Source organism: Diabrotica virgifera, chromosome 8, assembly GCF_917563875.1.
Source record: "Diabrotica virgifera virgifera chromosome 8, PGI_DIABVI_V3a".
In the NCBI taxonomy this organism is placed as follows: domain Eukaryota; kingdom Metazoa; phylum Arthropoda; class Insecta; order Coleoptera; family Chrysomelidae; genus Diabrotica; species Diabrotica virgifera.
This window is the reverse complement of record NC_065450.1, coordinates 56,186,868-56,203,074: the sequence shown is the minus strand read 5'-3', so window position 1 is coordinate 56,203,074 and position 16,207 is coordinate 56,186,868. Positions and strand designations below refer to the sequence as shown.

The 16,207-nt window shown below is 36.1% G+C and overlaps 1 protein-coding gene across 1 annotated transcript in view; it reads left to right on the top strand.

The window, feature by feature from the left end:
* Positions 1 to 16,207, top strand: part of LOC126889907 (cytoplasmic 60S subunit biogenesis factor ZNF622) — a 33,809-nt gene that overhangs the window by 10,637 nt on the left and 6,965 nt on the right. The window contains exons 3-4 of the mRNA XM_050658624.1: positions 1,245 to 1,438; positions 4,430 to 4,647. Of these exons, the coding sequence (XP_050514581.1) occupies positions 1,245 to 1,438; positions 4,430 to 4,647 (412 nt within the window). The remainder of the gene's footprint in view (positions 1 to 1,244; positions 1,439 to 4,429; positions 4,648 to 16,207) is intronic.

The following is a 16,207-nucleotide window of genomic DNA, read 5'->3' as shown; positions in this document are numbered from 1 at the left end:
GACTCAACTATCGGAGCTACTATTTGCAGACGACATGGTATTGATAGCAGAAAACAGAGAAGACTTACAGAACAATCTTGAAATCCTAGAAGAAGAACTATCAAACATAAATATGAAAATTAATACAGAGAAAACAAAAACAATGATAATTTCAAATACGAGGAAGACACACGCAATAGAATTAGACGGGAAACAACTAGAGCAAGTGGAATATTTTAAATACCTAGGAGTAATAATCGAATCAAATGGTAAACAAGACATGGAAATAAACGAGAGAATGGGACGAACAGGAAGCTTATTTAACACTATGAAAACAACATTTTTTGGGAAAAAAGGGATACCGGAAAAAGTAAAAACGGCAGTCGTTAAATCAGTAGTTAGACCAACAATTATGTATAGCAGCGAGACATGGACATTGACGGGGAGACAAAAATCCAGAGTCAATGCTATGGAAATGAGGTTCCTGAGGAAAATAGCAAACAGAAAGAGGACAGACAAAATACGAAACGAAACAATTAGACAAAACCTAAAACTAGAACCAATCAATGAAAAAATAGTAGAAGGACAACTTAGATGGTTCGGGCACGTGTGTAGAATGTCGAACGAGAGGCTAACAAAACGAGTGTTCGAAACGAGAGTGCAGGGGAAAAACAAAAGAGGGAGACCAAGAGTTATGTGGGTAGATGAAATCAGGAAAGAAGTCGAGAAGAAGGGATTGACATTGGAAAGTGCAAGAAACCTAGCGCAAGATCGGAAAGCATGGAGACTACAATGCCAAACTCAACTCCACCAGCCTTACACCTAAAGGTAGAAAGGCTTAGGACTAAGTAAGTAAGTAAGATGATATCCGGATCCTGGTATATTTTGTATAGTTCAAAGTTGTACCTTCTTCGCCAAATTCCGTTTTCTTTTGTGCCCTTATATATGTGTCGCAAGATTTTTCTTTCAAAGGTGGCAGCAATGTTTCCTCTCTTTTAGTGAGTGTCCAGGTTTTTGAGCTATATGTGAGAAGATTGTGAGTATGTATTGCATTTTATCCCGTAAATACTTAAACTCCTCTTATTTAGTCTTTTTGCATAAATATATCTATATATCTCTCTATCTCACAATGAGAAATTTGGTATTATTTATTATTATTTGGTATATTATCTGGTATTACTTTTTGTATTATTTTTGTATTAATTTTTTGTTTATATACTTACTAATCATTCTGTACTCATACTTAAGCATTTAATATTTTACAGGTTTCATGTGTTTATGGTGTAATGAAAAAGGCAAGACCTTCCACACTGCAGAAGCAGCTAAACAACATATGGTTGATAGAGGCCATTGTAAGATGATTCATGAGGGGGTAGCTCTTGCTGAATATGCAGATTTTTATGATTATTCAACATCATATCCTGATGCAGATGCAGAAAATATTGATGCTGATGAAGAGGTAAATATGGATAACACAAAATAACTCATATCTTGCATATAAAAGATTTGTCAGGGAAATAGTTTCCATGGGCACTTCGTATGGTGCTTACAATGTGTATTGCAAAAGAAATAATCCATAGAAGTCTGGCTAAGACACTACAACTAATAATACATCCTGATATGTCAGTAACTAAAATTTACATACTTATTCCACAACTATCTGAGCCAAAGAATTTGTTTGAAAAAACTTAAAACATGTACTGAATAAACATCCTATCATAATAATTAGCATTAACATCCTATAATAATTTATCCTATCCTACATAAATTATCAGTAGAATTCTCACAAAATACAGAATAAGAGAAATTTATCAACATATTATGTATGGGTGATTCCATTTCAAATCACTAAATTTTGGGTCAAAAAACTTTTGGATCTCCGATTTTTCTGAAACTTGGTGTAGAGCTTCTGCGGGACTTAACAATAAGATATTTAAGGTCAAAAAGTCTTCTTCTTCTTTTTTTCTCAAAATGTTATTTTATGCGATTTTACAGTGATTTGGTGTTTATTTAAACAAATTTGCATTTTCTACCGTAAAGTATCAATGGAAAAAGTAATATTTTAATAGAAGGGACCCAAAAATGTTATTATATGGCATTATAACAAGTTATTTTGATTGAAAACAAGTTTTTGATCAAATTTTATAGTGTAGAAAAGGTTAAAATACCCGTTTTTTACATTTTCCACCATTCCCAAAATACATCATAATCGATTTGGCTGAAAATGTGCCCACAGATAGCCAAAATATAGGACTTTAAGTGGTTAAAAGGATTTGAATTATATTACAATACTAAAAAAGTTACATGCAATATCATAGTCAAAAACATAGGTGCCTACTGCAAGTAAAATTAACCCGGAAAATATCGACCTCACGACAAAAATTGTTAAAAAGAAATAGCAAGAACTGTAAATACGATTTATTTGGAACAATTTCAGTTCCCACCATTTTTGTCGAAAAGTTAAAAATGGCGGAGATATTGAGCAAAAACGGTTCTCCTTTAAAATCAAGATGGCGGCTAACGTAACGGAGGAGTTCATTCGCGATTTTAAATTTAGGCTACTATTGAGCCCCCTAAAGATTAGAAAAATAAAATTTTGGGCAGCTCGGCATGGAAGGTCAAATGCTATCCCGACTGGACTAATATACTTTTGAGTCTGATATTATTGCATGTAACTTTTTTTGTATTGTAATATAATTTAAATCCTTCTAACCACTTAAAGGCCTAGGTGGGCAAATTTTCAGCCAAATCGATTATGATGTATTTTGGGAATGGAGGAAAATGTAAAAAACGGAATTTTAACGTTTTCTACACTATAAAATTTGATCAAAAACTTATTTTGAATCAAAATAACTTGTTATAATGCCATATAATGACATTTTTGAGTTCCTTCTATTAAAATATTTGTGTTTCTATTGATACTTTACGATAGAAAATGCAAATTTGTTTAAATAAACACCAAATCACTGTAAAATCGCATAAAATAACATTTTGAGAAAAAAGAAGAAGAAGACTTTTTGACCTTAAATATCTTATGTTTAAGTCCCGCAGAAACTATACATCAAGTTTCAGAAAAATCGGAGATCCAAAATTTTTTGCCTGAGTGATTTGACATGGAATGTACCATATATAAAATAAACTAAAGAGGACTGAAAGGGAAATCATACCACTACAAAAAATTTTTTCAGGTGACGATAAAAAGATGATTATTTTAAAGTTTATGGTTGTTTTAAAGTTTGGCCTATTGGGACCGTGCAAGTTGCGCAAAGCGACACCTATTTCTACGCTCTGCGCTTTTATTCGCACTTTTAATTGTAGTGACCAATTACGTTAGTCCTGGTTGCTGGATAATTGTCAAGGCCATAGCCCAAAAAAATAATAAGAAGAAAAAATAAGATTCAGCATAGGGATTACGAACACTCGATACGAATCGTATCCGCCATGTTTTCCCGTAAGGCGCTATGGGAAAACATGGCGGATACGATGCGTATCGAGTGTACGTAATCCGGGCCCAGGTTATGTGGTGAAAACGTAAACAATTGTATGTAGTAAATAAAATTAGTGATTTAAATGCAGTACTGCAAGCAAAATACAATTAATTAAATTTACCTTTATATAATAATTGCATATCATATCAATATTGTGGAGCAACATATAATTTTTCTCCTTCAATGACAGTAGATATGAAATGTACGTCAATTTGACAATTTCAATTGACAATATGAATTATTTAAGAAAATTGCAATATTTCTCCGCTATTCGCGCACGATCGTTTCACGTATCCCTTCCAAGTACTTGCACACCGCGAATACCCAAAAAGTTAATAAAAATCTTGTCAGATGCTTCTTTTTATGTAGGAATCTACTGTAAATATGCTAATGTGTAGATATCTGAGTATTTTTAACTACCCGTTCTTAAAAATAGAAAGCTTATCAGTAATTTAAAAAATAAAGATAATATATCTTTGTTCTTCTTTTATGAAGATTAATATACCTACATACAATCGGATTAATACATACAATCAACATTAAAAGAGGGGTACGACAAGGTTGCATTCTTCATTGCTATTTAACTTGTCCTGGGAATTTATTATGCAAGAGTTACTCGACAACAGAATTCCTATTAATAACTTGAAGTATGCATATGACACCATGTTAATGGCAGAAAATATAGATTTGCAGAGAACATGCCAAAAAGTTTATACAAATTTACATGACTTTTCAATTACATTCAATTTACTTTTTCTTTAGACAATTAATCATCTGGAAACATCTGAATTTGGCAATAGCAACTAAAAAATAACATATATGACCAGTTCAAAAGAATCAATACGATGTAAGTTATAAGTTGATGTCGATTACGACGAATTAAGAAGAAAAATGTTATCTATTCATAAAATTATCTTACTATTGACTAATTCTCGCTTGAAATAATAATATCTCTATTTCAGGTTACCGTTCCAGAACTAGATGGTTCAGATTACCAACTCGTTTTACCCTCCGGAGTGACTATAGGACATCGCAGCCTAATGCGATACTACAAGCAAAGTCTTAATCCCAACAAAGCCCTCGCCGTCGTGCCTTCCAAAAATAATAAAAAGTTGCATAAAGTTCTAGCACAATATCGAGCCTTAGGATGGACTGAAACTCAGCAAGCAGCTGCTGCTAAGTAAGTAAACATCATAATTATTAGAGCGCCGAGCCTAGTAGTCCGATGGGTTGATTGACCATTCTCCTCCATCATGGCTTTCATCCTCCAATTTGTGACGATGAATCTTTTTAGATCATCTATATCCATCTTCCACCTTGTTCTGGGCCGTCCTCCTGTTCTAATTGACGGAATAGCATTTTCAGTATTCTACCCTCTAGCATCCTCGTTGCCTAGCCATCTTACTCGTTAACTCTCTCAGATCTTCATTTGTTCTTCTGATCCAAACGCCGTTTTCCATTCAACCATGGTTTTGTAAATAGACATTTTTGTTTTGTTACTTATAGCTCCAGAGGATTTTTTTAATGTCTTGTTGGCTTGTCTCTCTGTAACAAGATCTTGATTGTTTTATAAAATAGATGTAGTATTAAGAACTGGGTTTTTAAAAATTTATAAATTTATCTTTTTAACCATAAACAAAAGGGAAAAATCTATCCTCGTTTTTAAACTAGGAAGAGTAATTCAAATTTACCGCTCTATAATGGTTGTTTGTAATTATTGGTCCAACCGCAGGCGCAGGCAAGTTTACTCCACTAAATTATGAAATTTTGACACTACAGTAGACTCTCTATAACGAACACGGATATTACAAAGTTTCGTTTATAACGAGGCACGCTAGATGTCCCATGAAATTCCTATTGAACTATAACACCTCTATAACGAGGCATAATTGGTTATAACGAGGAAAAATGAAATTGAAGAGAAGTTTTTTTTACCTGTTTTTAGCGAAGTAATGGCTATAAATAAATACAAAAACTGCTTGTATATAGAAATTCCCAACATCTGTGTTATCATCGAGGCCAGTGGTGTAATAAACACCGCCTGTAATAAACTTCTTTCTGTTTATCTATCGACCGATATTGAATACATAGGTATTGTAGGAAAGTTACAATTTACGATGGTACGAACTTTCATTGTTCAGGTCGACCATCGTAAGAGGCATCAAAACATTTCAATATTATTGTTGTCTGATATAACGAGATCCGCTTATAACGAGGTAATTAGTCGGCCATTTCAATTCTCGTTATAGAGGGAGTCTACTGTATTAACATTTATGAAATTTTGACAATATTGACTTTCTTAGTTTAATTAGTTATATCGGCGATTTTTTCTGAGTTATTTCTTTAATTTTTAGATTTTTAATCTGAATTTAAATAAAAAAAAACTAGTTTTTAGAACTCTTTAGCAAATTGTTATTAATTTTATAAGTTGTCCGATACTGATTACTGGATTACCGTCGACATCGTCTACCAAAAAAAAAAGATGAATCTGGTGATCTTTATAGTGACAATATTTGGTGTGAATCTGTCTTTTGAGTTTGTTTTTGTCCTAGTTTAAATCTTCTCTCTAATTTATTTGTCATTATTGGATATCTATAGAAATTACTTATACTTTTTTGGCTATTATTAGCATAATTATGGGGGAAGTCTACTGTGACAAGGGAAAAAACAGGCCGATTTTCCGGATTTTTTTTTCTAACAAAATATGACTCGTACGTTAAGTTAAATTAAACCATCATCTTTATTATACATTCAAGTATTTGTAAAAAAAATTTCAAGTCGAAATATTCAAAATGGCCGTCGTGCACTCCTTCAAGCGCAGGTCCGTTTTTTTAGGTGCCCAAACGGTGTACATGAAATCTCACGTCTGGGTGATCTGAAACAAAAAACAAAATATGGTTATCATCTACATAGTATTGACTCTCGTCCGACGGAGAATTTTGTCGATAAAAAATTTTGGCGCCGAAAAAAAAGTTCTTGAAATTTTTTTCTATTTTTTTGCCCAAATTTGATGTTATTATTGTTTATAACAATTAAACAAAAAACGATATCAAAAAAATCCTCCATCAGGCGAGAGTCAATACTATGTAGATGTAGATGATAACCATATTTTGTTTTTTGTTTCAGATCACCCAGACGTGAGATTTCATGTACACCGGTTGGGCACCTAAAAAAACGGACCTGCGCTTGAAGGAGTGCCACGACGGCCATTTTGAATATTTCGACTTGAAAATTTTTTTACAAATACTTGAATATACAGGGTGTCCAGAAACTCTACCGACAAACGAAGACAGGAGATTGCTCAGATAATTTTAAGACAATTTAACCCAATTCACCTAGTCCGAAAATGCTTCTTAAGGGAGCTAGAGCTCTTTGAAGATGGCGTCATGAAATTAGTTTTTCTTAAATACCTCCAGAACGCTTCTATTAACAAAAACTAAAATTGGTACACATATTTATCTTCCAGAGATAAATCGATTCCATCCATTGTGAATTTCTAGTACCGGTCATAGGCGTCCGTTTTGGGTAGAGCAACGGGTATTTTATCGCATAACTTTTTTGTCCTTAACTTTTATGCATTTTGACAAAGGATTATTAAATTGTGAGGTATTCTAGTACTAAAAGGTACTCTTGCTTTAAGTCGGTAGGACACACCGTTTTCTAGAAAAATCGTTTGAAAGTTTTTCGTTTTTGGAATTTGAAAAAAAATTGAAAGCACTTTTCAACAAGAAACGAAGTATTTTACCAACATAAAGTAAGAGTTACTTTTAGTACTCAAATACCTCATAATTTAATAATCTAGTGTCAAAAATGCTCAAAAATTCAAGACAAAAAAGTTATGCTATAAAATAACTGTTGACCTACCCAAAAGGGACGCCTATGACCAGTACTAGAAATGCGCAATTAATGAAATCGATTTATCTCTGGAATATAAATAAATGTACCAGTTTTCGTCTTTCTAAACAGTTTTTTTTTGAAATTTTTTTTTGATTCAAAAAGCGAAAAATTTTCAAATCGATTTTTCTAGAAAACGGTGTGTCCTACCGATTTAAAACAAGAGTACCTTTTAGTACTAGAATACTTCACAATTTAATAATCCAGTGTCAGAAATGCATAAAAGTTAAAGATAAAAAAGTTATGCGATAAAATAACCGTTGCCCTACCCGAAGCGGACGCCTATGATCGGTACAAGAAATTTGCAATGGGTGGATTAGATTTATATCTTGAAGGTAAATACGCGTACCAATTTTTGTTTTTCTAAATAGAAGCGTTCTGGCGGTATTTAAGAAAAACTAATTACTAGACGCGATCTTCAAAGAGCTCTAGCTCCCTCAGGAAGCATTTTCGGACTAAGTGAATTGGGTTAAATTATCTTAAAATTATCTGAAGAATCTCCTGTCTTCGTTTGTCGGTAGAGTTTCTGGACACCCTGTATAATAAAGATGACGGTTTAATTTAATTTAATGTACGAGTCACATTTTGTTAGAAAAAAAAACCGGAAAATCGGCCTGTTTATTCCCTTGTCACAGTAGACTTCCCCCTTCAGTAATTGTCCAACATTTATTTACCATTTTTGATAAAATTTGTTATACAAAGAATCGCCAAAATTGTCATATTTCGCCGCTACTGACGCCGGCATCGTTTTGTGTATCCCCACCATGGTCAAGCACGGAGCTAATATTGTGTCATTATTATTCCCATTTGGCCACATTTCCACCACCATATTTTAAGTGCCTTTCCAGGTATAATATAACCTATAACGGAGCTAAGGAATATCACTGTCTTAAGTCTTTACTAGTCTGAAAATCATCAACCTTCTTCTGGTCTATTTTGACTGCGCTTGTATATCCTGAGTATATTTTATATTACTACTTACTTTTCCTCGGAAATAGACTACATACTTTCATCGCAGAAGTCTGTTGTACAAGACGTAACCGTTCTTAACCATTTTACAACTGGTAGTGATCATAGATTAGTTAGAGCGAAAGTAGATAGACAACCTGCGTTCTGGCACATCCCCTAAATCGCAACCCTTAAATATTAATAAATGCCAAACGGCTTAACGTAGGATGACGTGTGACGTATCGTTGGAAAGGGGATGAAAAAGGGGGTTGAACGCAGTATGTGGCGTGCGCATCGGAATATGCCAAAAGGGCATTACGTCATATCTTCGTTTCTATTGGTCCGATTTTGACGTAAGAGGGCTCGTCGGAACGGGGAGGGGGTAACGAACACACAAAAACAAAGATGGCGGCAGTGCCAAAAGGGCATTACGTCATATATTCTTTTCTATTGGTCCAATTTTGACGGTAAGAGGGCTCGTCGGAACGGGGAGGGGGTAACGAATAAGTTGAGACAAAAAACAAAGATGGCGCCAGTGCCAAAAGGGCATTACGTCATATCTTCGTTGCTATTGGTCCGATTTTGACGTAAGAGGGCTCGTCGGAACGGGGAGGGAGTAACGAATAAGTTGAGACAAAAAACAAAGATGGCGGCAGTGCCAAAACGGCATTACAGCATATCTTTGTTGCTATTGGTCCGATTTTGACGTATGGGGTGTCAAATGAAAGCGGTGGCAACACAGAAGCCAACTGTCAATTCTTCTTCTTCTTTTCGTTTGTCAATTCTTCTTCTTTTCCGTGTAGTGCCTAACAGAACGTGACATTCGACATCTTTGTTGTCATTGGTCCGATTTTGACGTATGGGGTGTCAAATGAAAGCGGTAACGACACAGAAGCCAACTGTCAATTCTTCTTCTGTCAACGTTCAATATTAACTGTCAATTCTTCTTCTTTTCCGTATAGTGCCTAACAGAACGTGACATTTGACGTAGATATGTGACATTCGACGTAGGACGTGAATGACGTGAAATTCGACGCAGAACGTGAATGACGTGACGTGAATGACGTGACATGTGACGTAGGACGTAAATGACGTGACGTGAATGACGTGAAATTCGACGCAGAACGTGACATTTGAACGTGAATGAGTGACGTGAATGACGTGACGTGAATGACGTGTCGTGAATGACGTAAAATTCGACGCAGAACGTGACATTTGAACGTGAATGAGTGACGTGAATGACGTGACGTGAATGACGTGTCGTGAATGACGTGAAATTCGACGCAGAACGTGACATTTGAACGTGAATGAGTGACGTGAATGACGTGACGTGAATGACGTGTCGTGAATGACGTGACCTGAATGACGTGAAATTCGACGCAGAACGTGAATGACGTGACGTGAATGACGTGACATGTGACGTAGGACGTGACATTTGAACGTGAATGACGTGACATTCGACTTGCTATCTTCTGCTACCGTCTGCTAATCTCTATTACCTTCTGCTTCGCTCTGCTACACTCTGCTGACCCCTTATACCGCTCTGTGATCGTCTGTGCCTTCGTGAAATTCGACGCAGAACGTGAATGACGTGACGTGAATGACGTGACATTTGACGTGAAACATTAAACGTGACCTATTATCGGTTCGATTGTGACGTATGAGGTGTCAAATACGCAAGCCCAACATCAACTGCTCGTCACCAGCCTACTTATTATTGTTCTTTCAAATAAACTAGTCAAATGTCCACTATTATACAGAAGTCTTCCATTCTTTCGTCTATAAGTAATTTTTTTGATCAACACGGTATATACAAGTACTAATATTTTCACACACTAGAGTAATTCCAACGAAAATTTCTAATCTGGACTTTTAAAATTTCCTTATTTTATAACTTCTATTTCACGAATAAATTCGTGAGCCACCCCGTATATACAAATACTAATATTTTTCATACATTACAATTAAAATAGGTAAATAAATGCACAAGAAATGTCGTTAAAGAAGGAAACTGTATATGTGAATCATTTCCAATAACAAAGTAGTTTAAACAAGGATGTTGTCTGCCTCCGACTTTATTCAAAATATATTCAATCATAGCTAGAGCAGTGGAGGAAACAATTATCCGGAATGGGAATAGACAGAGGCGGTGGTAAATATCTAGCAACCTTGTTTTTCGCAGATGATCAGGTAGTCGTAGCGAATGATGAAGAAGACAGACTATATGTTTAGAAGAATACATAAAGAATATGAAAAATGAGACCTCAATATGAATATGTCAAAGACAGAGTATCTTTATGATAGGAGATAATTAAGAAGATCCAGATGTAGAAATTAGAACCACAAAAACATGTAAAGAATATAAATATCTCGGATCTCTAATATGTAAAGAAGGCACTACCAAAAGAGACATCGAAAACAGAACGCAGCAGGGCAAAGAAAAAGCGGTAAATATTCTAAGCTCTCTACTATGGTCTAAAGGTATTATAAGACAAAAAAAATGTTTGACATAAATAAGCGGCATCAATATCTTTATGATAGGGGATTAAGAGGATGATGAAGAAGTTCCAGATGTAGAAATTAGAACAACAAAAAATTGTAAAGAATATAAATATCTCGGATCTCTAATATGTAAAGAAGGCACTACCAAAACAGACATCGAAAACAGAACGCAGCAGGGCAAAGAAAAAGCGGTAAATATTCTAAGCTCTCCTGTATGGTCTAAAGATATAAGAAAATGAAATTGACAATCTAGCGTACCGTGGTAGAGATATTATGATTTATGGGGCAGAAGTGTGGCAAATCACGAAAAAAGATAGAAAAAAGGAAGGAAGTTGTAGAAATGGATTATCTAAAGAAATTAGAACCACAAAAACATGTAAAGAATATAAATATCTCGGATCTCTAATATCTAAAGAAGGCACTGTCACAAGAGACATCGAAAACAGAACGCAGCAGGGCAAAAAAAAGGTGGTAAATATTCTAAGATCTCCTGTATGGTAGAGCCTATTATGATTTATGGGACAGAAGTGTGGAAAATCACGAAAAAAGATAGAAAAAGGAAGGAAGTAGTAGAAATGGATTATCTAAGAAGAGCGTGTGGTATATCAAAAAAAAAAAAAAAAAATATATATATATATATATATATATATATATATATATATATATATATATATATATATATATATATATCACATCAGGAATGAAGATATTAGAAGGAGGCAAATATTACTACTAATAATAAAACACTTATTAATTTGAACACATTTTATTATGTATTTAAAAAACTACTTACGTAAAAACAAGCAACTCTTTCATGTTTATGTGAACAAAAAGTACATAGATACGTAAACAGCATTTATCTCTATTTTAGGGGAACAAAATTATATTCTACACAAAAAAAAAAAGACTATTTTAGCGAAACAATACAGCATCCTACATAAAAAAAATCAGTTAATACTATTAGTGGTACAAAAAGACATCCTACATGAAAAACAAGTAGCACTATTTAGTGATACAAAACTACATATTACGTAAAATAAAAGTAACTTTATATAAGTGAACAAAACTACCTACGTAAAAGCATTTTAACAATTCAATAGAAACCAAGATAACAGATGATCACAAAAGAAAGACGTAATCAGAAGCAGACACATAGCTAGAGCTGTTTACCGTCCAAACGCTGCATCACGTTTGGTCGCTGTGGTACACATATTTCACGAACCATCTAAAAACAAATTATACGTACAACACAACCGTATAATATGATTTTTACATTAAATATGTAAGGACGTAAAATATCTGAACCACTCGCACGCACGCACGCACGCACGCACGCACGCACGCACGCACCCACACACACACACACACACACACACACACACACACACACACACACACACACACACACACACACACACACACACACACACACACACACACACACACACACACACACACACACACACACACACACACACACACACACACACACACACACACACACACACACACACACACACACACACACACACACACACACACACACACACACACACACACACACACACACACACACACACACACACACACACACACACACACACACACACACACACACACACACACACACACACACACACACACACACACACACACACACACACACACACACACACACACACACACACACACACACACACACACACACACACACACACACACACACACACACACACACACACACACACACACACACACACACACACACACACACACACACACACACACACACACACACACACACACACACACACACACACACACACACACACACACACACACACACACACACACACACACACACACACACACACACACACACACACACACACACACACACACACACACACACACACACACACACACACACACACACACACACACACACACACACACACACACACACACACACACACACACACACACACACACACACACACACACACACACACACACACACACACACACACACACACACACACACACACACACACACACACACACACACACACACACACACACACACACACACACACACACACACACACACACACACACACACACACACACACACACACACACACACACACACACACACACACACACACACACACACACACACACACACACACACACACACACACACACACACACACACACACACACACACACACACACACACACACACACACACACACACACACACACACACACACACACACACACACACACACACACACACACACACACACACACACACACACACACACACACACACACACACACACACACACACACACACACACACACACACACACACACACACACACACACACACACACACACACACACACACACACACACACACACACACACACACACACACACACACACACACACACACACACACACACACACACACACACACACACACACACACACACACACACACACACACACACACACACACACACACACACACACACACACACACACACACACACACACACACACACACACACACACACACACACACACACACACACACACACACACACACACACACACACACACACACACACACACACACACACACACACACACACACACACACACACACACACACACACACACACACACACACACACACACACACACACACACACACACACACACACACACACACACACACACACACACACACACACACACACACACACACACACACACACACACACACACACACACACACACACACACACACACACACACACACACACACACACACACACACACTGAACTAAGAATGCCTAAAGACTGCAACGAATAGAAAGGCGTGCTGAAGCGGCCAGAGAATGTAGAAAACGAACCGAGTAAAAAAAAAGAAAAAAGCCTCAGATGTGCTACATAAAAACCCTTATGCGTTGGAAAATTTCAGATCGGCATATGCAACATTCCTCTAATTCGTTACTGCAGGATATGCAGACAGCTAGATGTCTGCAGGGTAAAAATAAAACATTCATTTCATCATTCAGACATACCTTGCACACAATTCTACCATCAATTTTTTTGGGGGGCAAATCCATATCTAGCATTACACATACGTCTGTATGTATCACCCTTTGATATACACCCGAATAGAAATAGCCGTTTTCGGCAGCTTTTTTCTCCTCTACCAATCTCGTAGACACGACCGGACCAGGCCGTAATGCAAGCGTTTGTAACCGCACGTTGGGTAAAAATATGTGTTGTTTCGTCACATACCGTAACGTCTCTCCTGTAAAATAGAAACCAGCTCTAGCATATGTCTCTGCTTCTGAACCTCCCCAGTTCTTAAATGTTTGGAGACGACCCTCGTAAGTACTTAAATGGTAAAATTCTTTAAATGCTTTTACATACGTGCAAGTCGGCTTATGGGCTTCCATTGGTTTGCTGCTACTTGGCCAGTTATGCAACCGTGTGTTGCAAAAACAACACAAGACCACGTCACTATTCCCTGTGTAACGGAATCCCGCAAGGCAAAATTCCAGAGGTTGAATAGGTAACGCGGCCGGCCATGTTGCATATGTTGCTAATCGCAGTGAAAACGATGGGAAGGATAGCATTGGTGGTACGTCTGCCATGTTATACTAAAAACAAAAGAAAAAAAAATCATAAAATATGTAGAAGAGAAAGAAGAATAACTGCTTATAAATGTGTTAAAAGTATGCGTATTGCACAAACAATAACATCAATGGAGTGCCTAAATGAAGTGTTCTAAATAACGTCTACATAAAGTGTAAAACTATTCTGTAGATACTAATAAAAAAGTGGTTATAAAAATGTCTAAAGAAGTCTTCGCCCATTCCAACGGAAATAGAACAAGCCTGCTGTGTTACACACAAGATAATAGAAACGTAATACTGACCTAAAATACCATTTTAAAAGAAGCAGACGTGGATAACAAAAACCTCAGAATAATTTCAGGCATCTACTGAAATCAGACCAGCATATATGAAAATTAACGGAGAAGAAACAGATCACATAAAAATTTCTAAATAACGTCTACATAAAGTGTAAAACTATTCTGTAGATACTAATAAAAAAGTGGTTATAAAAATGTCTAAAGAAGTCTTCGCCCATTTCAACGGAAATAGAACAAGCCTGCTATGTTACACATAAGATAATAGAAACGTAATACTAAACTAAAATACCATTTTAAAAGAAGCAGACGTGGATGACAAAAACCTCAGAATAATTTCAGACATCTACTGAATTAACGGAGAAGAAACAGATCACATAAAAATACTATGTGGAGTTAGACAGGGATGTATCCTATCCCGTTGATATTTACTATGTACTCAGAGAGAATTTTTAACGAGGCTCTATACGGAGTAGACGAAAACATCCTTCTAAATGGAGAAAGGGTAAACAATATTAGATATGCCGACGACACCATGGTGACAGCAGATAGTTTAGAGAGACTTCAGAGGCTAATGGACAGAATCAACGAGTACAGTCAGGGTAAAACTATTCTGTAGATACTAATAAAAAAAAAGTGGTTATAAAAATGGTATACAAGCGAATACGGGGAAGACGGCCAACGCTACGGACTGACGGTCTCAAAAGAATGGTGACATAGCGGATAAGAGAGGAACAAAACAGAAATAGATGGAAATGTGTGAACAAAATTGTATAAAATTATGATTTTTTCAAAAGTTACCAAGATACAATTTTGATTTTGATCAGAATTGATTACGGAAATATCTACTTGTAATAATCTTAAATAATTTTGTGGGTGGCTTTCATATGGGGTTAAAGTCGCTTGTACATTACCGTGGTATATTAATGTATGTTTTTTGCAGCGAAAATAAATAATAAAAAAAATACAAATGTTAGTTATTGATGTGCGTGTGTGTGTGTGTGTGTGTGTGTGTGTGTGTAGAAAAAGCTATTAGTTATTGGCTTTGTAGAAAATCTTTACGATTCTTGCTGGTATTGACCGATTGGTTTGGCTAACTGGTTAGATTTCTGCAGGCGTTTTCCAACAAGATAATTGCTACATAAATAGGAGAAAAGAATTAAGCTAACTAGAGAACTGCTTTATATGTTAGATTGATACAAATGTTACATACAAATTTAAAGGAGAGATGTTTGATAAGAATAGATATTACTAGATACAAAAGAAGTGTGGCAAACGTATCATAAAATGGATAACGTATGGCAAAGGTATACAAAAAAAAAATAATGAAAATGTACAGATGTCGCCAAACCAATAATTATTACATCAATATATTAAGCAATGGGGGTACTTACCAATTATTTTTTTTTGCCTCGATTTTTACACAGCACTCCTT